Source organism: Typha latifolia, chromosome 2, assembly GCF_019914945.1.
Source record: "Typha latifolia isolate L0001 chromosome 2, TyphaL0001v2, whole genome shotgun sequence".
Lineage (NCBI taxonomy): Eukaryota > Viridiplantae > Streptophyta > Magnoliopsida > Poales > Typhaceae > Typha > Typha latifolia.
The window spans coordinates 17,948,955-17,973,162 of record NC_133087.1 but is presented as its reverse complement, the minus strand read 5'-3'; the positions used below and the strand labels follow the sequence as shown (position 1 = coordinate 17,973,162).

General features: G+C 37.6%; 2 protein-coding genes across 2 annotated transcripts in view; both read left to right on the top strand.

Annotated features, from left to right (window-relative positions):
• Positions 1–146: 146 nt before the first annotated feature.
• LOC140780970 (uncharacterized) lies at positions 147–1,467 on the top strand. The gene is made up of 5 exons (XM_073126705.1): positions 147–502; positions 598–685; positions 773–843; positions 999–1,055; positions 1,148–1,467. Exons 1-5 carry the CDS (start codon positions 392–394, stop codon positions 1,235–1,237), a joined length of 417 nt encoding a protein of 138 aa, XP_072982806.1. The 5' UTR covers positions 147–391; the 3' UTR covers positions 1,238–1,467.
• A 559-nt stretch (positions 1,468–2,026) lies between these two features.
• LOC140781436 (serine/threonine-protein kinase TOR) overlaps positions 2,027–24,208 on the top strand; it is a 44,263-nt gene continuing 22,081 nt past the window's right edge. The window contains exons 1-34 of the mRNA XM_073127390.1: positions 2,027–2,343; positions 2,757–2,841; positions 2,961–3,028; positions 3,687–4,025; positions 4,096–4,170; positions 4,693–4,865; positions 5,469–5,567; positions 6,093–6,252; positions 6,411–6,554; positions 6,633–6,802; positions 6,883–7,087; positions 7,173–7,370; positions 8,378–8,530; positions 9,321–9,442; positions 9,561–9,660; positions 9,801–9,896; positions 11,363–11,493; positions 11,648–11,750; positions 11,847–12,029; positions 12,100–12,192; positions 12,282–12,317; positions 15,303–15,404; positions 15,499–15,600; positions 16,692–16,854; positions 16,957–17,081; positions 17,226–17,278; positions 19,370–19,493; positions 19,574–19,759; positions 21,907–22,059; positions 22,126–22,278; positions 22,370–22,441; positions 22,545–22,679; positions 22,781–22,842; positions 23,024–23,118. Of these exons, the coding sequence (XP_072983491.1) occupies positions 2,766–2,841; positions 2,961–3,028; positions 3,687–4,025; positions 4,096–4,170; positions 4,693–4,865; positions 5,469–5,567; positions 6,093–6,252; positions 6,411–6,554; positions 6,633–6,802; positions 6,883–7,087; positions 7,173–7,370; positions 8,378–8,530; positions 9,321–9,442; positions 9,561–9,660; positions 9,801–9,896; positions 11,363–11,493; positions 11,648–11,750; positions 11,847–12,029; positions 12,100–12,192; positions 12,282–12,317; positions 15,303–15,404; positions 15,499–15,600; positions 16,692–16,854; positions 16,957–17,081; positions 17,226–17,278; positions 19,370–19,493; positions 19,574–19,759; positions 21,907–22,059; positions 22,126–22,278; positions 22,370–22,441; positions 22,545–22,679; positions 22,781–22,842; positions 23,024–23,118 (4,249 nt within the window). The 5' untranslated portion in view covers positions 2,027–2,343; positions 2,757–2,765. The remainder of the gene's footprint in view (positions 2,344–2,756; positions 2,842–2,960; positions 3,029–3,686; positions 4,026–4,095; positions 4,171–4,692; positions 4,866–5,468; positions 5,568–6,092; positions 6,253–6,410; positions 6,555–6,632; positions 6,803–6,882; positions 7,088–7,172; positions 7,371–8,377; positions 8,531–9,320; positions 9,443–9,560; positions 9,661–9,800; positions 9,897–11,362; positions 11,494–11,647; positions 11,751–11,846; positions 12,030–12,099; positions 12,193–12,281; positions 12,318–15,302; positions 15,405–15,498; positions 15,601–16,691; positions 16,855–16,956; positions 17,082–17,225; positions 17,279–19,369; positions 19,494–19,573; positions 19,760–21,906; positions 22,060–22,125; positions 22,279–22,369; positions 22,442–22,544; positions 22,680–22,780; positions 22,843–23,023; positions 23,119–24,208) is intronic.

Genomic DNA, 24,208 nt, shown 5'->3' with positions numbered 1-24,208 from the left:
GTCTTGATGACACCACGTGTTCTTTTCTACCACACTGCACAGCACGTTCTCCGTAATTCCTCCATCGTAAATAACGCCAAGTCTAGTGGTTTTTCCATCGTGGGGGGTCGAAAATATCTTGCTGAGTCGGGGCATCTGGAACCTTCATCGTGTCGTAAGACTTCCCTCTCTCGGCCATACGAATCCAGCAACAAGATATTTTTTTTTCCCCCAAACCGAAATAAAAGAGGAAGTAAATAAAATTAATTCCCCAATCTTTCCCCTCTTATATAAATCTCAACCCCCACCAACTCCAATCGGTCGTCTCTCTTAGCTCCGAAAAATTGTTGTTTCGCGGTAACGATCGAGACCTTGGAGAGCTCCGACCGTCGATGCGATTGAACCTACGGTGATGGAAGCCGACGGAGCCAGATCCAACGGCTCCTGCTACTACTCGCTCCTCGGCGTCCGGAAGAACGCCTCTGTCGCAGATATCCGCGCCGCGTATCGCAAGCTCGCCTTGGTATCCCCTCCTCGTCTCCATTCTTCATCTCTTTCCCATATTATAGGATTTTTGTTTAGTGTTTTTTGTGTTTCTTTTCTATTTTTTGAGGTTAGAAGTGGCATCCGGACCGTTGGGCGAATGATCCGACGGCTGTAGGGGAGGCGAAGAAGCGATTTCAGCGTATCCAGGAGGCGTACTCCGGTAAGTGATCCACCCGGTGACATTACCGCCGCATGTTGATGGCGGCGCTTTCGTTGGCTGACGGGGTTTGTTCTGGTGTGCCGGCAGTTCTTTCCGACAAGGGAAAGCGCGCGATGTACGATGCGGGGCTATTCGATCCTTTGGACGACGACGATCAGGTTTGCAATCTAATTTTTAACCTCTTTTTTTCTCGTTTAACCCTAAAAAAATTCTTTACATTTGCCAGCGAGAGATTTAAAAAGACTTTGTAAAGGGCTTTTCTTTTTCTTATAAAAACGAAAAGCGTCTGAATTTTCTTCTTTTCCACTGCCAGGATTTCACTGATTTCATGGAAGAGATGCTGGCGATGATGGATAGCGTGAAATCTGAGGTAGGTGAAGTGGGAGGGCATGATCGTAATTTGATGCTTTAGATATTTTCCTCAACGAGGGTATAATCGTAATTCCACGCCCTCAACTGCAGAAGCCGGACACCCTGGAGGACTTGCAGAAGATGCTGGCGGAGATCGCCGGCGGTGACGGCGCGCGCAATGGGTTCAGAGGAGCCCGCTGAGCCACGGGTCTACGGCCGTCCATGTGGACACGTGTCGTCCCGTAATAGAGTCGGCGGCGGTGCAGGAAGGAAATTGGAAATAAGATCCGAATCCTTCAGAATGCAAATTTACCCCCTCTCTGATCTCTAATGTATGAACCATTCGATCTGTAGATTTTTGATGTACCCACAAATACCGATGTTTTAATTTTAATTTTTTGGGAAATGATATTTGTTGGACTCGGACAAAATGGCTACTTGCTGTGAAAGTTTTGTCTACTCTTCTCATGCTTTACGCTGTGATTCCGTGATAATGTCTACTCATAGGCTTCTTAAAAAAAAAAAAAACTCTCAAATTGGAGGAGAAATTTACCCCGGATAAGTAACTACTGTACAGAAAACTTTATTCATCAAAATATAAGATAATACCAATCACATGTATCTTATTAGTGATGCACCCCATCTTAGTAGATAAGCCTATAAGGTGTATATAAACACAGGGGAATGAATTAATTAATTTGCAGGCATTTCACTGTTTGAACTTTGAATAACACCCCACATGAGGTGTTTCTATAATTTAGTGAAAAGACGAGCGTTGAAATACAAAGTGTAAACAGAGAGGGTGAATAAATGAAAATAATCACATAATGTAGGGTGTGAAGTGAAAAAGTCCAAGAAAGCCTATGTTGCGTAGATCTTACGGCCATGTAGAATATATTTTTCTAAAGCCCATCTTCAACCCTAGCCCACGGGCCATTATTTTTGAGAAATCTCTGGACCCTAATCTCCGTCTCTCTTCCTCTTGCGATCGGGAAGGGTAAAACTCCTCTTTCCGTCTCACTCATGCTTCTTGCAATCTCTCTCTCTATCTGAACGAGTTTTTTGTGGCAATCTTTTCGTAATAGAGAGAGAGAGAGAGAGAGAGAGAGAGAGAGAGAGAGGTATCAATCTGGTCGAGGATCTAAGGACGACGAGCTCTAGTACTGCTCGAAGGCGCCGCTTCGAGCGAATCTTGGATGGTGGCATCGGCTAACGGAGGAGGACGCGGCCAAAGCACGCGGCCATCGAGCCTACGCCACTGGGCGCGTGCGCAGATTGCGGCCGGTTCTAGCCGGCCGGCGTATAAGGTGAGTTCTCGATTCTCTTTCTTGTTTCTTCTTTCCAGGTTTTGAATTCTGCTTATTGCTTCTTGATTCTTGTTTCTTCTTTTCTTGTTTTTGGATTCCGCTTTTCGCTTTCTTGGTTCATGAGTCGGCGTGTGAATTTTTGTTTTGGGGGTCTAATTTTTGGTTTGTTGTAGAAAGGGTGTCCAATGCACAATGCGTTGTGAAGCACACAATCCAACCCTGCTGGTGGTTAGGTTGTTTGCCTGACTTTAACCCTCAATGTTTTAGGGCCTTGTTGCTACATGTTTTTGGTTATCAAGTGCTACAAATTTATTTGCCTGACTAATGTAGCTTTCCACGGACATTTATATCCTTCTTGAGTGTTTTATCAATTTATTATATAGCGAGAACATCACTGATGTCTAATGAAACAGAATTAAATTATGGTGCCTCCAAACAACCGAACTCCAAGCATGAAAGGATCGGGCCACTTCCCAGACATAGCGAAGAAGGCCAAAGGTATTAAAGTGTTTTCTGAACTCTCTCCTTTATCCATCTGTCACGAAATTCAAAACATTTTCTTCCTTTTTGTTGTAGTTTCCTTTTGTTAAATCTCACTCTTCATTTCTTTGATCCAGATCTTCTTTCAAAGGACCATAGCTATGACCAGAAATTCAACATATCAACCTACATCCCTGCTGGAGCAGTAATTCAACCCTCTTCTTGATTTTATTATATTTGCTTTTCATATTTCTATGCCACTGAAAGTAGTTCTTGTGTGCTCTATTGGATTGAAAGGTTTCTGCCAATAGTTTCAGTTATTTTATTTTGAACTTGGACTGATGCCTGAGCTATTTATTTTAGTTGGCCTCAATAAATAGCTGGATAGCTGCTCACATTTTATAGCTGGGTCAATGCTGATGGATATAATAGACAGAGGAGGTCTTAGATATCTCAATCTTCGAGAAAAGGCTTACTTGTGTCTTTGTTGCTTTGGGATGCTTCTTTCTCTTGTTGTTGGTAGAACCTGCAATTAGTTCATTTTTCATCCTGCTCCCATTTATTACTTGCATGCATTCTTGAAGCTCATTTTCTGCTAATTGAGCTTGTTGCCGCTTACCATCTATGGCTCACTTTAGAAAACTTGACTTTGCTGATATTTAGTGGTTAAACTTGTGTTAAATTCTTCATTGAGTAAGTAGTCATGGGGTTCTATACTTATCTTTTTCCTACATTCTTCTGAATTGTATATAAGCCTACTTTTCTAGATTTTGGCATTTTGCAGTCACTGTAGAAGTATGCTAATTTTTGCCTCATCCCACTCTATTATGATGCGATTTTGATAGTATACATTTCTTGTATAGGATGGTATTGCATCTGCATTAAGGAAACATATTGAAGAGGAAGCTCGTGATCTTAGCGGTGAAGCTTTTTCTCGATTTATGGATCAGCTGTACGAACAGATTTCTAGCCTCTTAGAAAGCAACGATGTTGCTGAAAATCTTGTGGCTCTTCGCGCCATCGATGCGTTAATCGATGTGTCCTTCGGGGAAAGTGCTTCCAAGGTTTCAAAATTTTCTAGCTACCTGCGGATGGTATTCGAGGTAAAACGTGACCCTGAAATCTTGATTCTGGCAAGTACAGTGCTGGGCCATCTAGCGAAAGCTGGGGGGGCCATGACTGCAGATGAAGTGGAGCGACAGGTTGCTACTAGTATCCTCATTTTCCTGTATGTGACTTGAGTTTTGTTTTATAAACTTTTGTCCTTTTCAGATAAAAAATGCCTTGGAATGGCTTCATGCAGAAAGAGTCGAGTATCGCCGGTTTGCAGCCGTTCTTATTCTCAAAGTAAGTGCAACTTGCTGACAACCTTTAAACAAAAATTTTCTTCTCCTTTGTAACTTTTTTTTATTTGCTGAAATTCAGTTCTTAGTGGGTTAATATATCTTTGGTATTTACTTTTTGATAAATTCTTTAATTTAATGAAACACATTTTTCATGACTTGATGGATGCTTAATCTATGTTTAGTTTTGAATGGCATTGTTTTGTGAAATTGTCAATTCCGCTTATACTCCACTTATTCTTGTGTAGAAATTTTACTTGTGTAGAAATTTTACTGAATCTTCTGCGTCATATCCATAATATAGTCTGTTTCTTCCTTTGTAGTCTTGAACGGATGGCATTCTGTGAAGAAAAAATAATCTCCACTGTAACTGTATATTGATGCACATTTTCAGTAGTAGAATTTACTCTTTAATTTATGCAATGAATGGTGGTGCTCTTAAAGTTTCTTGCAGATCCTACTGGGATTTGAGGGATATCTTTTGTGATTCTTGGTAACATTGATCTTCTTTCATTTTTTCTCTTAGGAAATGGCTGAAAATGCATCCACGGTTTTCAATGTTCATGTCCCAGATTTTGTGGATGCCATATGGGTGGCATTGAGGGATCCTACACTGACTATTCGTGAACGAGCTGTGGAAGCTTTGCGGGCTTGCCTTCGTGTTATTGAGAAGCGTGAGACACGGTGGCGGGTACAATGGTATGTCTATCTATTTTTTGTGCGAGACAATTATCTATTGAGAAAATGTTTTCCCTGCTACTCCATCTTGTGAATATGGAGTTTATTTTAGTGAGTCAGCTTGTTCTAGTAGAACCTACTTTTACATCTCTTCCTGCTATTGTCTTGTTCTTGTCTTCATTTTCTATTCATAGTCTGATTATGGATCACATAATAATTTTAAGTTTGGCAATTTGTTAGTGTCAGCTAAGGGGATTTCCTTACTTTTGGTGCCTAAGCTTTTGCTTTGAAATGCTTGAGGAAATCTTTCTGGAATCTGGATGGATTTGTAGTTAAAGATCGAGCTTGTAGACAGTGGTATAACATTGTTCTTCTGGTTGGAATAGTTTAGGTCAAGAGGGTAGAAAGCAAACCTTTGATATGGGAAACTTCCGGACTTGTCCTTCTTTTCTTTTATTCGGTAAAAGCTACTTGCTGAGGATTCAAAATGGATATTATGTCTCTTTTTTCTTGTCAATGTGCTGTTTTTTTTCATATTTCCTTATTAGTCTTCACAATTATTACTACATAATAGTTTTAATTTTTTGCTTTAATACTGACTTTGCTACATGTCACTATTGTTAGGTATTATCGAATGTGTGAAGCAGCACAAGTTGGGCTTGGTAAGAATGCTTCTGTTCATAGCATTCACGGCTCACTACTTGCAGTGGGAGAACTTTTGAGGTATGTGTCTTGCAAAGATACTTTTGCTCCTTTGTATGAATATAATGTTTGCTTTTAGGTTTCTCTGACAGTGACTAGGTGATGGGAAGCATGTATTTATGGGACTTAATGTATATTATTGTTCTGGGTTTCAGCAATTACTTTTCTATTCGAACATGCGTTGAAGTTGCAATGTAGATTTAGTGATTAATGTTAGGGCTTAGCATCATTATATTGGTATTTTGTTGGTCATGCAACCAAAAGGAAAATTTCTAATTTAGGGGTGTTCCAATGTTTGTGATTTCAGCAACATATACTTATGATGCCTTGCCTTCTGACAGTAGAAGCACATCTTCAGTTGGAGCACTCCTAAGCATAGTTCCAGTTGGAAGTTGGAACGCCTTTTTTGTAATGAAAAAAGCTTTGATCTTTATGTATTGCATTTTATTAAGTCTTTCTCATGAAACATGTGTTTGGTTTTTTTTCTATCATTACATATGTGTTTTCGTTCATAAATTATCTTGTTTAATGATCTGTTCTCTTCAGGAACACTGGTGAGTTTATGATGTCCAGGTACAGAGAGGTGGCAGATATTGTTCTTAAGTACCTAGAACACCGGGATCGGCTTGTCCGGTTAAGCATAACATCATTGCTTCCTCGTATTGCTCATTTCTTGCGTGATCGCTTTGTGACGAACTATTTGAAGGTACTGATTAGTCTTTATTGTGGTGTCGTACGATTTCCCGACCACTATCTTTTCTATTGCTGCTAAACTAGACATGCTCTCTCTTGTTGTCCCAAATGATCCATTAAGTCATTTAAGAATGTTGGAACCACTAATGACATTGTACTTTCCTTTCACAGATATGCATGGATCATATTTTGGCAGTTTTACGTACACCAGCTGAACGTGCTAGTGGATTTATAGCTCTAGGAGAGATGGCTGGTGCTTTGGATGGTGAACTTGTCCCTTATTTACCAACAATTACCATTCATTTGCGAGATGCAGTATGCTACTTTGTAACACATCTTTGGGTTTGCAGTATTTACTGGTTCATCAACTACTTACTCACTCTGTAATTGCAGATTGCTCCACGGAGGGGAAGACCATCTCTTGAGGCCATCGCTTGTGTAGGAAGTTTTGCAAATGCGATGGGTTCTGCTATGGAACCTCATGTTCGTGGTCTACTAGATTCCATGTTTGCTGCTGGATTGTCTGATACCCTTGTAAAGGCTCTTGGACAGATAAGTTCGAGGTACTTCTGTATTTCCTCTCCAAATTGTCTTTGTTTTTAAGAGGAATATGAGTCCATCTGATATTATGTGTGCTTTTCAGTATCCCATCTTTGCTGCAGACAATACAAGAACGTTTGCTGGATTGTATTTCAATAGCTCTTTCAAATGCACCTTTCTCACTGGGAAAGCCGGTTGTTGCTGGTGTTCGAGCAAACATGCTGAACAATGCTCAACAGTTTCCAGATGTTAATGGTTCAGTTCTCGTACAACTTGCACTGCGTACTCTGGCTCATTTTAATTTTAAGGTTGTTATCTATGTATTGTACAATTGGTGGATTTGTGTTATGTGTACTTTCTCCACTTCTAGAAACCTGAAAGCTTGTCTTTTAGGGTCATGAGCTTCTGGAGTTTGCTAGAGATTGTGTTGTTGGTTATTTGGAGGATGAGGATGGAAATACACGAAAAGATGCCGCAGTATGTTGTTGCAGATTAGTTGCAAACTCCCTTTCCACAGTACCCTGCCCACAGTTTAGTTCAAGTAGGTCAAGTCGGATTGGCGGAGCGAAGCGGCGTCGCCTTGTAGAGGAGGTTTGCTTGAACTTTTTTATTTACGTGTGACCATACATGATAGTGATTTTTATGTTGTTTTTTTTTGTCGTAGTTCACATTTGGAAAGTTATGTTATGACCACTGTTGAATTGGTTACTCTGCCATGGTTAATTTTCCAATCAATTGGCACTTGTGTAATAGACAAGTTGTTGAGATTTCACCCAGAATAACAAAAGTGAACCATCAGTAGGCATGTTGGCCTAAACTATAGAAAGTAAATACCAATAACAACCTGTTGTTATTGAAGGACCTTTATCTAAATCAGTAGTTATATAATATCCAATGAGTTGTAAAATTAGGGTGAATAACAAAAGTGAACCATTAGTAGAGGCATGTTAGCCTAAACTATGGAAAATCAATACCAGTAACAACTTGTCATTGATGAGAATCAATACCGATGACAACCTGTCGTTGATTAAAGATCTTTAGCTAAATCAGTTGTTAGATAATATCCAATGAGTAGTAAAATTAGGGTGAGAGGTTGTACCATGAAATCTAGACCAGGCTATCTGAATTTGGTTATAGGTAATGCGTAATTGAAACCCATTATTCCTAAGTGCCAATTATTGAGTTGACTATTCTGTGTTCTCAAACCATACGATTATAGTAAAATGTTTTGAATGCACTTTATTTATTCTTTTTTGGCATGAAATGTAGTTTTCTTCAGTTTTTTCTTACTGAATATACCATAAGTTTTCAAGTAAACTCATGTTAATTTATTGCTGTACAAAATCCTATATCTATTTATTACGTATTAAATATATTTAATTACCATGTTTATTATTTATTTTCTATTCACCTGCACATCTGCATATTCTTGCCATGCTTCTGCCTTTTTTGTGCTATTGTATATTAGGCTACTTTGGCATTTATCTTTCATCCATGCTTAGTGCTATTTCTTTTCCTTGGGCTTTAAATTACTATGATAGAATCAAGACATTGTGATAGTTGCACTTGATTATTCGGTGTTCATGTCTTTGATGCAGATAATGGGCAAACTTCTTATTGCCGCAGTTGCAGATGCTGATGTTGTTGTTCGGAAGTCAGTATTTGATTCTTTGCATCACAATCCTATGTTTGATGAGTTCTTAGCCCAAGCTGATAGCTTGACTTCAATTTTTGTTGCCTTAAATGATGAGGTATTATCTGTAGATTTTACTACAGTTCACTAAAATCTGGCGGATTTTATTAGTTCTTTTGGCAAGTTGCTATTCTGTTGCATTTTTCATGGATGTATATTGGCGACTATGGAGACTCTTTGCAATTTGTTAAATCTTTATCCAGTGTTATAAATTAACATTTGCATGGCATACTGAGGAAGTTGCAAAACATAAAACTTTCACTTGTGAAAGATAGGATAGGGCTGATGGGCTCTTATTTTGAGAAGAGAGATTAGGTGTCGCTAGTAGTTAGTTCTGTTATCTATCTTTGACCTTTTACAATTATTATGAAATCATATGTGACAGAAAAGCAAGCTTCTCAATGAGGGTAGATTAAGTAGGTTTTGCATGATTGTAATTGCATGTATAGTGGCAAGTCTTTCAAGAATATATGTTCTTTTTGCATGTCAAGGATTTGAATTGGTTATATTGATTTCTTACTACCTGCATTTTATGTGTTGATAATTAGATGCTAAGACTAGCTGAAGGCAAGTCAGTCATCATTTCTGCTGTTGATCTCGGAATTTAACTAAAAGAATTACATAAACATCACCTCTGAAAGAACTCGTCTTGATTCTTACTAATATGATAGATTTTTTTATGTTATTTTTATATTGTTGTGAGGATAAGCACTTTTTCACTCATACACAACCATAAGCACATTTCCATGTGAGTTTGTGTGTGTCTGCATGTATCATAAATACACGCACCGCTTATTGAAGTAACCGCGCATGGGCCCTATTTCATTTTCCTTTTTTTAACATTTTAGGACTTTGATATCCGAGAGTTGGCGATATCAGTTGCTGGCAGATTATCTGAAAAGAACCCTGCGTATGTTCTTCCGGCACTTCGTCGCCATCTTATACAACTGCTCACATATCTGGATCAAAGGTGTTGGGAATAATATTTATTTCTCATTCTAATTGCTGCCGTTTATATTGTGCCATCCTACCTTTATGGTTAAGGCTAGCCTCTAACTATTGACCTTCTATATTCCGCTTTGTTGCAGTATGGATAGCAAGTGCAGGGAAGAAAGTGCCAGACTATTGGGTTGCTTGATACGTAACTGCGGACGACTAATACTTCCATACATTGCTCCAATTCATAAGGTATAGTACTCTGCAAGATTTGTTCTTTTTTTTATTTGTTGTGTACTTGTGTGTAGGGGGGGTGTTGGTGGCAGGCTTGGTGGTGATGGTGATGTTCTTAATTGTCTTGTCTTATTTATCTCTCTGGTTTCATATTTCAGGCACTTGTAGTTAGACTAGGTGAAGGAACTGGTGCTAATACTAATAATGCTGTTGTGACTGGAGTTCTTGCTACTGTTGGGGAGCTTGCTAAAGTGGTACGTCAGAATCCTTATTCTGGATGATGTGTCATTATTTTTTCTTGTTGTCATATACTCTTGCATTTTATAAATGTTTTCATAAGTCTGTTTGTCCCCTCAGAAATGAATGGTTTTTGTTGTATAAATTTATTTTGCTACCAAGATTTTGTGTTTATTTATTAATTTTAAGTTGTTATGTCAGTTGAACCTTATTTTGAAATTGTCACCTGCAACTGTGCTAGTATGCATATGAAAAGTTCCCAATCTGAGGCTTGCACCGTACATGTTGAGCTGCTTAGGTGTTCTGGTGGTTTACAAGATTCGGATGGAAATGTTTGCTAGGAGGACTGGTCAAGTTGGACAAAATTGTGTGTCAGGACTATTTTGATGGAAACTTAAATCACTCTTTCTAGGAATTTTTTATTTATTAGAATAGAAGCGTCATTGGCAAAATAAATTACAAAATGACATTTGTTAGAAGTATATGTACCACTACTGACAATTTTGGAATGAGTTGAAAGAAGATGCAGCAAACATCCTCTGCTTAGTTATACTTTGAAGAATAAATTATTAACATCTTCCATGATATTAGTGCAAGTAGTCAAGGACACTTGAGCATTCTCTGGTAATTTTCACTTTTCAGAGCCTGCCAAATTGAATTATGGGGATACTATCTTGGCCTCTCTTTGCCTTGCTTTTTCTTGATATTTCTAGGATTCCCATTTGTGTTACTTTTTAGCAGTACCTGCAGCCTCATCTCTTAAAGACTTGCATAGGCTGCAACTTACACATAGTGAGCAGGTGTGGATTATCTTGTACTCTTTGTCACTTACATTCTTAATTTAAAGTTACTCTAATGTTCCCGTCACATGTACAAACATTTGCAACCAAATCTGCGATCTCTCCTGCATGTAAAATTTAGTGAGTATTATGTTATGGCATTTGTCATCCATTTATTTTATATTTGGTGACAACTTATCTCACAATGTCTCTTCAGTCCTCGAAATATGTTAAAACAGAAAGGAGCTGTTGATGTGTTACTTTGATGATCTTATATGAGTAACACATGGATACTATGATAGTTATCAACACTGCTTGGCTTCTAATCTCAAGTACCTTAAATGATAAATGGAATTGTTCCTGAATGATTATTATAATCATGAAATTGGTATTTCCCGACAACTTTTCTGTCTGATTGTAAGCTATCAACTTTTTATACTGATGGAGAAGTTGCTACAGTTAAATGCTACTGAAGAGATAGCTTGTCTTTATTTATGGACATGAACTGCAGCTTGCTTCCTCTTTTTATTAGGTGCTGGTTTTCTTTGAAACAAATTCTCAATAATCCTGAAATGTGTCAATATTTGTTTGTCTTATTTGTGTTGATTTCTCTCACCATATGTCCATTTCTTTGGTCTCTAGTATCTTTGGTTTTCTTATTCTATCTTGCATAGCTACTTAAAAGTTAACCCTTTGTCAAATAGGGCGGCTTTGCGATGAGGCGGTATCTCCCTGAGCTAATGCCTCTAATTGTTGAAGCTCTTTTGGACGGAGTTGCTGCTAATAAGAGAGAAGTGGCTGTTGCAACCCTTGGTCAAGTTGTACAAAGCACAGGGTATGTTGCTATTTGCCATGTTCTAGTTAGATGTAGTATTATTATATTTATTCCATGGATATCTGACATGGCTACATTTACAAACTTTTTGCACTCTCTTAAAATTTCTCCAATTTGTGCATTTTTGATTTATCTTTGGGGTTTACGTCTCCAGCTACGTGATCTCTCCATACAATGAGTACCCCCATTTGCTTGGTTTACTCTTGAAACTGTTAAATGGCGAGTTGGCATGGTCGACTAGAAAAGAAGTATTGAAGGTACTTTTTATCGTGTATTTTGATGTCAAGAGTATTGACTCAGGAGTCAGGATGCGTTATTTTTTTTTTTCTTTGGGTGATAACATCTGTTTACAGGTTTTGGGGATTATGGGTGCACTGGACCCCCATGTTCATAAGCGCAATCAGCACAACTTGCCTGGATCACATGGAGAAGTCACACGTGCAGCCAGTGAGAGCGGTCAACATATTGTTTCTATGGAAGAGTTGCCTACTGAACTTTGGCCATCTTTCGCAGCATCGGAGGACTACTATTCCACGGTAATGTTTATTTTGTTTTTTAGTGTTGCCTTTTTCTGATGCTTATAATGTTGATCTGTGCAATGAGTAGGTAGCTATTAGTTCTCTCATGCGAATTCTTCGAGATCCCTCGCTTTCAAGTTATCACCAGAAGGTGGTAGGTTCTTTGATGTTCATATTCAAGGTATGATTTCCGTGGTACTTTAGTGACCTTTTTATCACCATTTTTGACAAACATCTTTCACTCACTCAGTTTTTTTTAATGTTTTTTAGTCAATGGTCCTTGGCTGCGTCCCATACCTACCGAAGGTGAGATTCTATTCCTATGTCTTACCAACAATCTAATACTGCCAATAGTTTTCTTTACTAATAATCTTTTATTATTAGACCTGAACAAGTTCTTATAATTGATGTTTCTTTAGCAATATTTAGTCAAAAAAGTGAATCATAATATCCATTTCAGTTGAAAGCATATTGTGAATGTTGTCACGACCCAAAATAGGAATCATGACCGGCCATGCATCTCAATATGTTTGAGATGCACGAAGCCTTATTAATACTCTCTACGTGTACGATGGCAAAATAAATAAATAAAATGAGAATGAGCTTTATTAAATTTTATAACTAATTGCAGTAAAGATAAAATAATGTTAAAGTTTTTGAGTCTCTAAACTAAATAAATAAAACTTCTAATCTAAAGCATAAAATCTAAAAGTGCGAAAAGATAAATAGGTGAATCTTAAGTGGAGGTGGAGTCTGGGTACCTCGCTCAGTCGCCCCGCTGACTATTACGTGAAATGGAGAAACAAATACAAAAAACAATAGAACCCATGAGCCAACAATTATATCTCAGTGAGTGGAATCCACTCGAAAACCAAATAAATTTTAATTCATATTAATGCTGAACAAATTAAACTAAAAGCAACAATATCCATAACAATATGCAATAGGCATGCTCTCTAAATAATAACAATGATAACAATAGAGAGATGTCACAACTTGTAACCTTGCACGTTTTCAACATATTAACATCTTTTGATATTTATACTGTCATGTGTCTCAATGGGTCTAATTCCTGTAGATCCACATCAACTAGAAGTCACCTCGAGATGGCGCTCGGTACTTTTCTTTATAGCTGATCCAGTTAGGGTCATCAGAGGGCATCACTTTGTGATCAACACACTGTCTTTTCCTCTAACCGTTGAGAAAAGTTAGAGTCACCTAGGAAATTTTCTCATTCATCCTAGGACTGTTCCCTAACCCCGCCAGAGTCACCTAAGAAAGTCACCGCAGTGATCTAATTTAGGACTTTCTTCTGGACTTCTAGATAGACTTGAGTCACCACGGAAAGTCGCAAACGATTTATACCGGGACTGTTCTCTAAGTCGTACCAATACTAGTCTCATTTTTTTTTTCACAAATTTCAATATTTGCAGGAAGAATGGTGATGCACTAAATATAATAATTAAATACACACAGAAAATATAACAATTAAATTTTCGCACGTACGGATGAAATAAATAGATTTGCACACAGAAATTGCAACAATTTAATTTTTTACACGTAAGGGTGAAATAAATAAATTGCACACAGAAAATTTACATGGTCTGACTAAGATACGAAATACAATAAAAGAAAAATATGAGTGCACCCACTTACCTGAGTCTAGCTAAGACAACCGAAATATCAAATCTCTAGCTCACGTATTAAAAATCACCACCTTAAATAATAAATAATAATCAAAATTTTAATTTGAATAATAACAATATTTTTAAAATTAAAAAAAATCAAAAAGAACTAAAATGGGTTTAAATTTACCCATTGGATTGGGCTGGGCTACTGCTGGCCCGGCCCATTCCAAAAATGAAGCTAATCGGGCTGGGCCAAAGCCCAAAGAAAATGGATTGGGCTGCGGTTTAGCCCAAACCCAACCCGAATTTAAAAGAAAAAAGGGGGTTGGCTCGGGTTAAACCCGAGCCCAACCCACTCCTCTCTCTCTCGCGTCCGACACGAGGAAGGGAGAAAGCTAGAGAGAGTGGTCGCCGGTGACTCTGCCGGCGACGGGTCACGACCGGCTCCCTCTCTCTCTCTTTCTCTCTCTCTGTCTCTCTTTCTCTCTCTCTCTCTCTCTCTCTATCTCTCTCTCTACTTCGTCGTCCTCACGAGGTGGAGAACTCACCACCGACGGCCGAAACCGAAGTCGACGTCAATCGAAGCCACGAGGGCTTCCTAGAGGACATCACCGACACTGTCTTGGAGCACGAAACTTCCGGTGACGATGCGGTTGCAACACGAAGCCGCCGGTTCGGCAGATTTGCCGACGAGGCCGAAATCCGCGAATTAGGTATTTCTGATTTACCTATTTAAATTTAAATTAAACTAGAGGGATGAGAGAGAGCTTACAGGGGAGGAGTGTGGTGGCCCTAAAATCCTCCGGTGATGCTCCGGCGATCTGATCCCACAGCGACGACTCCGACGGAGAGAAGAGAAAGAAAACGATGGAGGAAAAGAAGGCTGGGGAAGGGGTTGAGGAGAGAGGATTAGGGTTTAATTTATAGATTAGAAGAGGATCAAATCTAATCCGATTCAGATTAGAAGAAATCCCCCCTTATCAGCGCCTCGTCGCGTGCCGGAGAGGGAGAGAGGAGGGGCTACACGTGTAGAGCACGTGCACCCTCCTCTCTCAACCCCCAAATTTTTTTTTTCTGGTTCTGACAAATGTTGTAAGCAAGATTGCGCATGGGCTGACATCCTGACATGCGGCACTAAGTGGGTGGGCTCTAGCCTGCATCCCCTTCGTGTCTCCTAGATATCACGAGCAGTGGATTGCTGCCAGAAGCCTTGTCATGCTTTGTGACATGATGAGCTTGCTGGCACAACATGTGCTATCCACATGGCGGGGAGTGTACAAATTTTGTCAAGATACCTTGAATTTCGTTTTGACCCACAACCAAACTCAAATTTAGCAAATTGGGAGTTTCGCTGCAACTTTTGCCAATTACTGATTAAGATATGATTTAACTTCAATTCAACCAATATGGACAAGTTAACCCACGTAGAACCCAATTTAATCCATATTAAATTAATTGAGGTAAGATTTGACTTCCCTTAGGTGGTATGTCTATCGAACACCAATGCAACAAAAAGTCGATGCATTTGAATCGATGTTCTAATTTGGAACAGGTAGCCTCTAGTTCTAATTTATCAAAATCTTTCAGCAACGGGATACATTAGCACACAATTGGTTTCTAGCTGCACTATTCTGAAGGAAATTTGTTATTCTTTCCTATGTAGGTTCTTCCTGATCTTTTCCATGCTGTTCGCATGTGTGAAGATGGGGGATTGAAAGAGTTTATAACTTGGAAGCTTGGAACCCTTGTATCTATTGTACGGCAGGTATGATGGCCTTTCAGTGTTTGCTTGACTCATATATATAAATGTCATAGTTCTTTTATTGAGACTCTGATATAGTGATTTATATTTTATGCAGCACATACGTAAGTATTTACCAGATTTGCTCTCCTTGATCTCTGAACTGTGGTCTTCATCTTTCAGCTTGCCTGCAACAAGCCGATCTGTGCAAGGTTCACCGGTGAGAATGCTTGTCTCATTTTGCATCCTGCTTTTTTTAGTTAACTTAGAGGAATCACCTTACCCTGGTGTCCTTTGAAATCAAATGATAGATACAAGGGTCATGCGAGGTGCTTTTTTGGTATTTTATTGAAAATCTAGGGGCCAAATGTAGCAAAGGTGAAAAGACAAGGTGTAGACCACAATAAATACATAATAAAGGGTGCAAAATGAGAAAAATTCTTTGTATTTTATTTTCTTTAAATGATTTTGAGCAGTATGAGGATGTGAGTCTCTTCTTCTGACACATGTACTCCTTGCATTCTCTTGCTTCATAGTCTGTAATATTTTGAATTCTTTTAACCTATGCCACAATAGATTCCTTATTGTTGATAATTTTCTTCTTTGATTGCCTATTTCTGAAAATTATGTAGTGAGACAAATATCAATTCACTTAGCTTTAGATAGACATGCCTGCTTCATCTGGGTTTTGCCATATTTCAACAAGCAATTGCACTTGAAGTTAATTTGCTTGTTGAAGTCTGTGCTGTTTTCAAAATGGTTTTGGTTTTATGAAAAAGACCATATAAATTTTGACTTGGCAATGAAATGATTTTGCACATTCATCTAATTGCCTGCTTGGTGAAACAAATGGCATCAAACTACTTAAGTACAGATAGCTATAACAGTACATCTAATGTCTGATTCACACTATGTTTAAGGAGCTGTGGCTGTGAAGTAATCCTATTTCTAAACTCTTTTCAAAACAAATTGACGAGTTCCTATAAAAAAACTATGTTAGAAAACCTAAGATAGATTGCTCGTCCACATTAACCAAAACTAAGTTGTTAGTTAATTAATATCCTTTAAAGGATGACTTTAATCTTTTCAGTGTGAAGATTTGCCTTATCCTACCGGATGGTTAGCTATTTGTATATTTAAGATGTTGATAGAATCATAGAAGTTGCTTTTTAATAAACTCCTTCGATGCTCTTCATATAGCTTAAGAATTTGTTCCACTACTATGTATGCTCTATGCTTTTGATCATGTATCTTCAATCTGATGTCATATCTTTTAGTGTCACTCTTGATAGCAGCACATTTCTTCTACAGATTCTTCACCTTGTGGAGCAACTTTGTTTAGCTTTGAATGATGAATTTAGAGCATATCTACCGGACATTCTTCCATGCTGTATACAAGTTCTGAATGATGCTGAACGCAGCAATGACTATACCCATGTTCCTGATATATTACACACTCTTGAAGTGTTTGGTGGTTTGTAGCTCTGGTTTACCTAGTCTTTAAATATATTTTCATGTACCCTTTTGGTGATCCTGCCTGATTGAAAAGCTCTGATGCATATTTAGTGTACTATAGGAACTTTGGATGAACACATGCACTTACTTCTCCCTGCACTTATTCGGTTATTTAAAGTGGAGGCCTCTATTGGTACTAGGCATCGTGCAATTGTTACTTTGACCAAGCTCATCCCCAGGGTGCAGGTTTGTTGATGTTCTGGGCTTATCTCTGGTATACAAATATTTTTTTAATTTAGGATTACACAACTTGATAGACCTTTATATTTGTCAACTTATGAACTCTCCAATGAATTTTCATTTTTTTTATGTATCTTTCCTTGGCTTCAGGTCAGTGGTCATGTTTCAGCTCTTGTACACCATTTGAAGTTAATCTTGGATGGGTAAGAATTTCTTAAATTTTAGGTTTTTTTGTAGTAGTACATGTTAGGAGTGTTATGTTGATGACATTCATAACTAAGAGTAGTTAGGGCTTCTTTGAACTTGTTATATAGCAATTTTGTCTTAATTCGTAATAATGTTGAATCTGTAAAAAAAATGATAACTAGAATAGCAAGAACACCATCGTGGGTCTTGAAAGTTGAAAGAACCTTAGAATTTTAAAGCTCATTGTGTAGTTTGTCTTCTGGGGTGTGGAAAAGTTATAGTGAACTGAAAGGCATTAAAATCAGCATGCGATTACTTTGGAACCAAATTTAACCCTAATCAATTTCAGACTTGTATTTATGTGACAAACATGTGGAGACATGTGCCAATAGGTAATGTAAAACATGCTGGATTTTGTGAGAATACAAGTCTACTATGTGATACATTTTGCAGAGTCAAAGTTGAGTAAGCAATTTAAGATAATATCATGCATAAGTAAAATTGCACACCATATAGAAAGGATAATGTAATTCAATAGTGATCCTTGTTATCCTGTTTTCGAGTTAGTGATTGACAAAAGGAGTTATTTGATGTACACAATCGAATATTGAGCCATCTTCCAAGTGTTTGGAGTTGTCAGTTGTTTTAATTTCAGCAAAATTTTTAAACTTGAGAGGAGTTCGATGTAACATTGGGGGACCTTCATTATTGGTTATAATATCCTATTGCTGAGGATATTGATGAAGTATATGCATTTGATCTCATTTTAAGGTGGTATGTGATTGGATCTTCAATATGATTCTAGACAGACTTACAAGTATTAATTCTTGAGTTTGCCTGTCTATAATTTTGCTTTTGTTCAGTTTTGTTTGATTGTTTCCTTTTCTTTTTTCAAATTCAGTTAGAAATTCATATTTTCTTGCACTACCTGTTATGTCCTACCCAAATCAATCCTTAACTTTTCTCCCAACTCCAGAAAGAAATACTAGAAAAAGATTATGTCATGTTGTAAAAGTTAGTACCTCTGCATACTGATAATTTCTTAAAGGTTAACCGTTTGACATCTTTCTTGCATCCTAGCGTGAGGTTGCTAAAATGTGTTAATTTTTTGTCAGTGCATGTTCACTAGTTTATGTTTCTTAACGTTGTTTGTGCCATTGTAAGAATCCTGTTATTGTATTGGTTTTCCATTTTTGCATTTCTATCAAGGATTTAAATACTGTGACGCATGCTTGTGCCGGAGTATTATGTGTTACTCAGCTTGGTCTTTGCCTCCTGTTACAAGTCTTGGCATACTATTCGTAAAGTTGGGTGTGAAGTGAGTGTTTCTACCTTTTTTAACTTATTACTGTGGGAGAAAACTCTATCCCTTTATAACTTATTAGATGAGGAATGCTTTCTGGAGAGAAACCTGCTTGTGACTTGATCTTGCTTCACATCGATTTGGGTATGAAGATGAGTGGATATCATTTTGCCTTTTTTGTATTAATGAGCTTTGGTGAGGATTATAGCAGTGGTGGCAACAATGACATGACCTTGTCAGCTTGAGATATGCCGGGCAGCACCATTCTTCTTCCTGGCACTTAAAATTTGCTTCAATTTACATATGGAACCTAATAAAGGCTACTTAAATGTATCTAGTCGTGGTTATGATAAGCTCTTCTATTGTCGTTCAATTACTCTTGACGAATGGTTCATCCGAGAAGGAAACCAAGTTTCAAGAAAGAGTGAGTCATCTCACGAATACAACTATCTAGAAATTTCAGTTCCTGTCAGTCATAGTTAGAGATTGGTTCTGTTCTTCAATTCAGTTATTCTGGCTTATTGTTGCAGTTTATCTAGATTCCATTGATTCAATTTCCACTTAACACCCTTGTCAAGTAGTCAGCTCAAACTGTAAATTAATTGTTGCAAGTTGTTGGTGAATTAATGAATATAATGAAGTTTGCAAGCTGATCCTTTCTTTATGTACCATGGAGTCAATAGCCCGATATTGTCTTGCACTCTTGCTACATTGATAAGTTTTCCTTGCAGATGCTCCATTTATTTTCATATGTATGGTTTTGTATTACTTTCCTTTTATTTTGACATTGATACTACTTCACCAGAAACAATGATGAATTACGGAAAGATGCTGCAGATGCTCTCTGCTGCCTTGCACATGCTCTTGGAGAAGACTTCACGATATTCATACCATCAATCCACAAACTTCTTTTGAAGCACCATTTTCGGGTCCTTATAATTTATTCTTTTGGTTATGAAATGAACTTCTTGAACATTGAGTTTTCTAATGCTTATCTTTCTTTCAACAGCATAAAGAATTAGATGAGATTGAAAGCCGCCTACGAAGACGCGAGCCACTTATTTCTGAGCATTTATCTGTCCAAAAATATACACAGTGCCCTCCTTCAGAAGTCATTAGTGATCCTCTCAATGATTTCGATGGTGATCCATATGAGGAAGGTGATGAAATGCACAAGCAACTGATAGGCCATCAGGTAATTAACTTCCTAAACTTCGAATTTGATAGAGGAATATCGTTACCAATTTCTTTGAATGTCTTAAACCAATGTTTCTTTCTCTGACCAGCACTTGCTGTATCTTGTGAACAGATAGTTTTTATAGAGCAATAGTACTTTCGACATCTTGGTTTTGTGCACAGAGAAGCAATGTTACTATCTATAACAGTTGTACTTACTTGCAAACAATTTTTTTTTACTTATCTAAAAGTTAATGACTTAAAAGTCTTCAGTTAAGTATGCCATCAACTGAGAAGGGAGCTCCGCTCTACGGATATGCAAGAGATCATACGGTATATCATTTTGCAGATAATAGAGGCAATGTAGCATGATTTAGAATGTACTTTGAAATGCATTGACACCTGCATTTGGATGTAGTTCTCCTCTTCATTAAACATCTGGGAGATGGAATGAATTGCTAAAGGATATTTCACTCTATGTTGCATGTTAAGTGCAAGATGCTATTTTCTTTGGGTGGGAGATTGATTTGGTTTCTGAAGAATTGAAGATATTGAGTGGAGGAGTGGTTAGGGCCTGAGAGCATTCTTGTCTCCATTTAGATCACCCTAATCTCTGTTCTTGTTTGAGTAGTATGCTAGTCAACAAAACATCTCCAGGAGTTAAAGACCTAATCATTTTTTTAGAATGGAAAATTTTCTAATTATCATTTACCACGAGCTCTTATCTGTGTTGTCTTTTCATGCATTATTTGGAAGCAAACTTGTAATTCATATTATGAGGAGTATAATTGAATAAAGATTATGATCAGGAACTGGTGCGCTTAAAAATCAATGTAGTTTCATGGCAGGTTGATCTACTGTAGAAAGTAGTGTATCCTTGTTGATTGTACTTATGAGTTAATCAAGGTTTCAAAACTCGGTTTGGAGATCGGGATCGGCAGTTCGTAGAAACGATACGCATCGGCTGCTCGTATCAGATTTGACTATTTTTTAATTACGCAAAATTTGAAATATTATTTAAAAATATAGAAATTTCTAAAAATTTAGAAAAAATGATAAAAAAATAAAAAATAAAGATTATTTACATATGAAGCCTAAAAATTTATAAAATAATGCTCTCTTTCTCTCATTTTTTTAGTTTTTTTTCTTCTCTATTCCTTCTCTTCCCGCCCCCCCCCCCCCCGTCGTCCCTCTCTCAAATTCTTTACTATCCAAAAGAATATTTCTATACTTTTTTTTCTCCATTTCTTCTCTCTTTTTTTTTCCCTCTCTTTCCTCTTTCTGTTGCAGTAGGAAGATAGAGAGCAAGGGAAAGAGATGGAGAACGTTACCGGAGGTCGAGATCATTTGATCTTGGTCGTAGAACGTTACCGGAGGTTAAGGTCGCCGGTGGTGGATCCGTGGAAGAGGTGAGAAAGAAGATAAAAGAGAGAGGGAGAGTGAGAAAGAAGGGCATGCATATATGCATAAGAGAGAAAGGGCTGGGAGAGTGGGAGGGACTCGGTCGGACCCGACCCTGATCTGACCCTCCTAGCCTGTTTCGGTTTTGAATCGACCGATATGGCTGATACCTTGGTTTCGACAATTTGTACATTTTAGAAAAAGAAGGGCATGCATATATGTTTATTGCTGCAATCATGCAATCAATGGTTTCTGTGACAAATATATGATACTTAGTGGTAATAGATGTGAAACCAGTCCAGTTTTAACTTTTAATGACCAAAGTTCAATGTTAGACTGCTTTTTTTTTTGGTTGAATTTGTTATAGATATATTAACTAGAGATATCGGAAATCGGTTCTTGTAATGGATGCTGTGTAGTAATGATAATGTTTTAACAGATGAACCTGAGGAACACTTGTACTGTATGCTATGTATTGATGACATTGTTTTAATTGATGAACCTGATGAACATTTAGCTCAAAATATTATTTAGAACTAAAATTAGAAAAGATAGACATTCTAGCACAATTAGGTGAAAGATTGAGTACGAGGACTGCAAGTTTAGTATATTGAGATGTGAAAATGAAATCACCTTATCAAGGTGATACCAGCAGTCTGCTATTTAACATCAATAATTTTCTGATGAATTGTTTTTCACACTTGAGTATAAATTACTTCAAATATTCTTGAGAAACATGAAAAACCATTAGTTGAGTTGATGTAGGTTAATGATGTCCGATTAAGAACTGCTGGGGAAGCTTCACAGAGGAGTACGAGAGAAGACTGGGCTGAATGGATGAGACATTTTAGCATTGAGCTTCTAAAAGAATCACCATCGCCAGCTCTACGCACCTGTGCAAGGCTTGCACAGTTGCAGGTGCGTCAATCATTTTATATAAGGTTATTCTTTATTAAGTTTTCTTTTCTGACACACCATATGCAGCCTTCTGTTGGCCGCGAATTGTTTGCTGCTGGTTTTGCAAGTTGTTGGGCACAAATGAATGAAACTTCGCAGGAGCAACTAGTTAAGAATCTTAAGACAGCCTTCTCATCTCAAAATATTCCTCCAGAAATTCTGGCGACATTACTGAACTTGGTATTTCTTTTCTCCCTTGGATGGTAACTTTTGTTTCGTGAAAATTTTAGTAGACATCTTGCCTATCGATGAGCACTATTATGCTGATTAGGCCGAGTTTATGGAACATGATGAGAAACATCTTCCAATAGATACCAGACTGCTTGGCGCACTTGCTGAGAAGGTTGGTTCTTGTTTGGAATGCTATGTTGTTGCCTTGCTGGATTAGCTCACTTGAAGCATCTCATCTTCTGTATCATTCAATTTTTGCTTAACGTTTGCTCCAGTGTCGAGCATTTGCAAAAGCGCTTCACTACAAAGAAATAGAATTCGAAGCTGCACTTTCAAAGAAGATGGGTGCCAATCCTGTTACTGTGGTGGAGTCCCTGATTCATATCAATAATCAGTTACATCAGCATGAGGTCAGTTCAGTATTCAGTGAGGTTTTTCATTTCTTTTATACTATTTCAAATCTTTTGGTCATCTCCTACAATTCCTTCCTATCTTCGAGTTGTTTCTGCAGGCTGCTGTAGGGATATTGACATACTCACAGCAATATCTGGATGTCCAACTAAAAGAATCTTGGTATGCTTTTGGGAATGATTATTCTTGATGTTCTATATAATATGATGTTATCATTAGATACTTCTTTCAAGTAAAAGGAGATGTAAAGAAACCTAAAGAATTTCTGTTTTTAGCCTCCTTGGTTGATTAAAAGTGTTTTTCCTCATTTTCAAATGCTTTACATGTATTTGGTTTACTGAAGGTATGAAAAGTTGCAACGATGGGATGAGGCGCTCAAGGCTTATACAACAAAGGCATCTCAAGCGTCTAGTCCACATCATTTAGAAGCTACTTTAGGTTGGTATTAAGCGGAAACTCACTATATCTTCTAAGGTATTTATGGTTGCTAAGCTATTCTTTCATCTGACGATTGCTTGTTGTGTTTCATAAATGATTTCTCTTAGATGATGATTTTTTTTATTTTTTATGGTGATAAACTTTAAGATAACCTGGAAACTTGTGGTTTTATATTTAAGACTCATATATAGAGTTAAGTCAGCAACTGAACGTAAATCATAAAGTGAACTAAGTTCTAATTTTTGGTCTTCCATTGCCTTGGTTAAAGTTTAACTTGAACTTGGAGGGTTAAAGTAGAGAAGTTCTTCTAGTATGATAACTTTATAATAGTTATCCAATAGAGGTTACACGTGATGTTTAATGACTGATTTTATGCATGCTGAAGGTGTCCCTGAGTTAATTGAAGATAGTAGCTATTTGAAATTTTGAATAGAATTAGTAAATTTACAAGTCACGAACAATTTATGTATGATATGGCGCTCAGTAAGGATGACTAAAGAGTAGTGTAAACCTGCGCTGCATTTATTGAGGTCTTCCAATCAGGAACGATAATATTGTGGTTCAGATATTGCATTCCTCCTATGTATCTTAGTTTGTATGAGACGGCAACAATAAAGTGGGGAGGAGAGGGAGATAAGGGGAGGGGAGATTTAAATTTTGAAGTGGAATAGAAGCTAGTGTGATAAGCTGCATAACTCCGAGCTCATACCCTTAAATTTTGGTATAATTTTCAATTAAATGTTCTATAAAATGTAGTCTTTGCCCTCCTGTGTTCTTTTATTATAGATGGGAGTCCCTGAAAATGTCAAACATGGTGTTAACTGTTCAACAGTTTCACCTATCGCATTGGAATCCCCAAAAATAATTTTCAGGATATCTCATATGGGGGCCAGCTGTTTAAAGAAGGGGAATTCCGGAGTTACTCAATATTTCTGCCTTTGAACCAAAATGACTTCCATTTATTTTACCCTTTGTAGCATGAAAGTTAGTGATTTTAGTCCTTCATATGTTGCAGTGCCTGGCAACAGTTTGATATATTGCTTGTTTATTTTAAATGAAACAGGACCTTAGGGCTTTTGCTCAAAGAAAA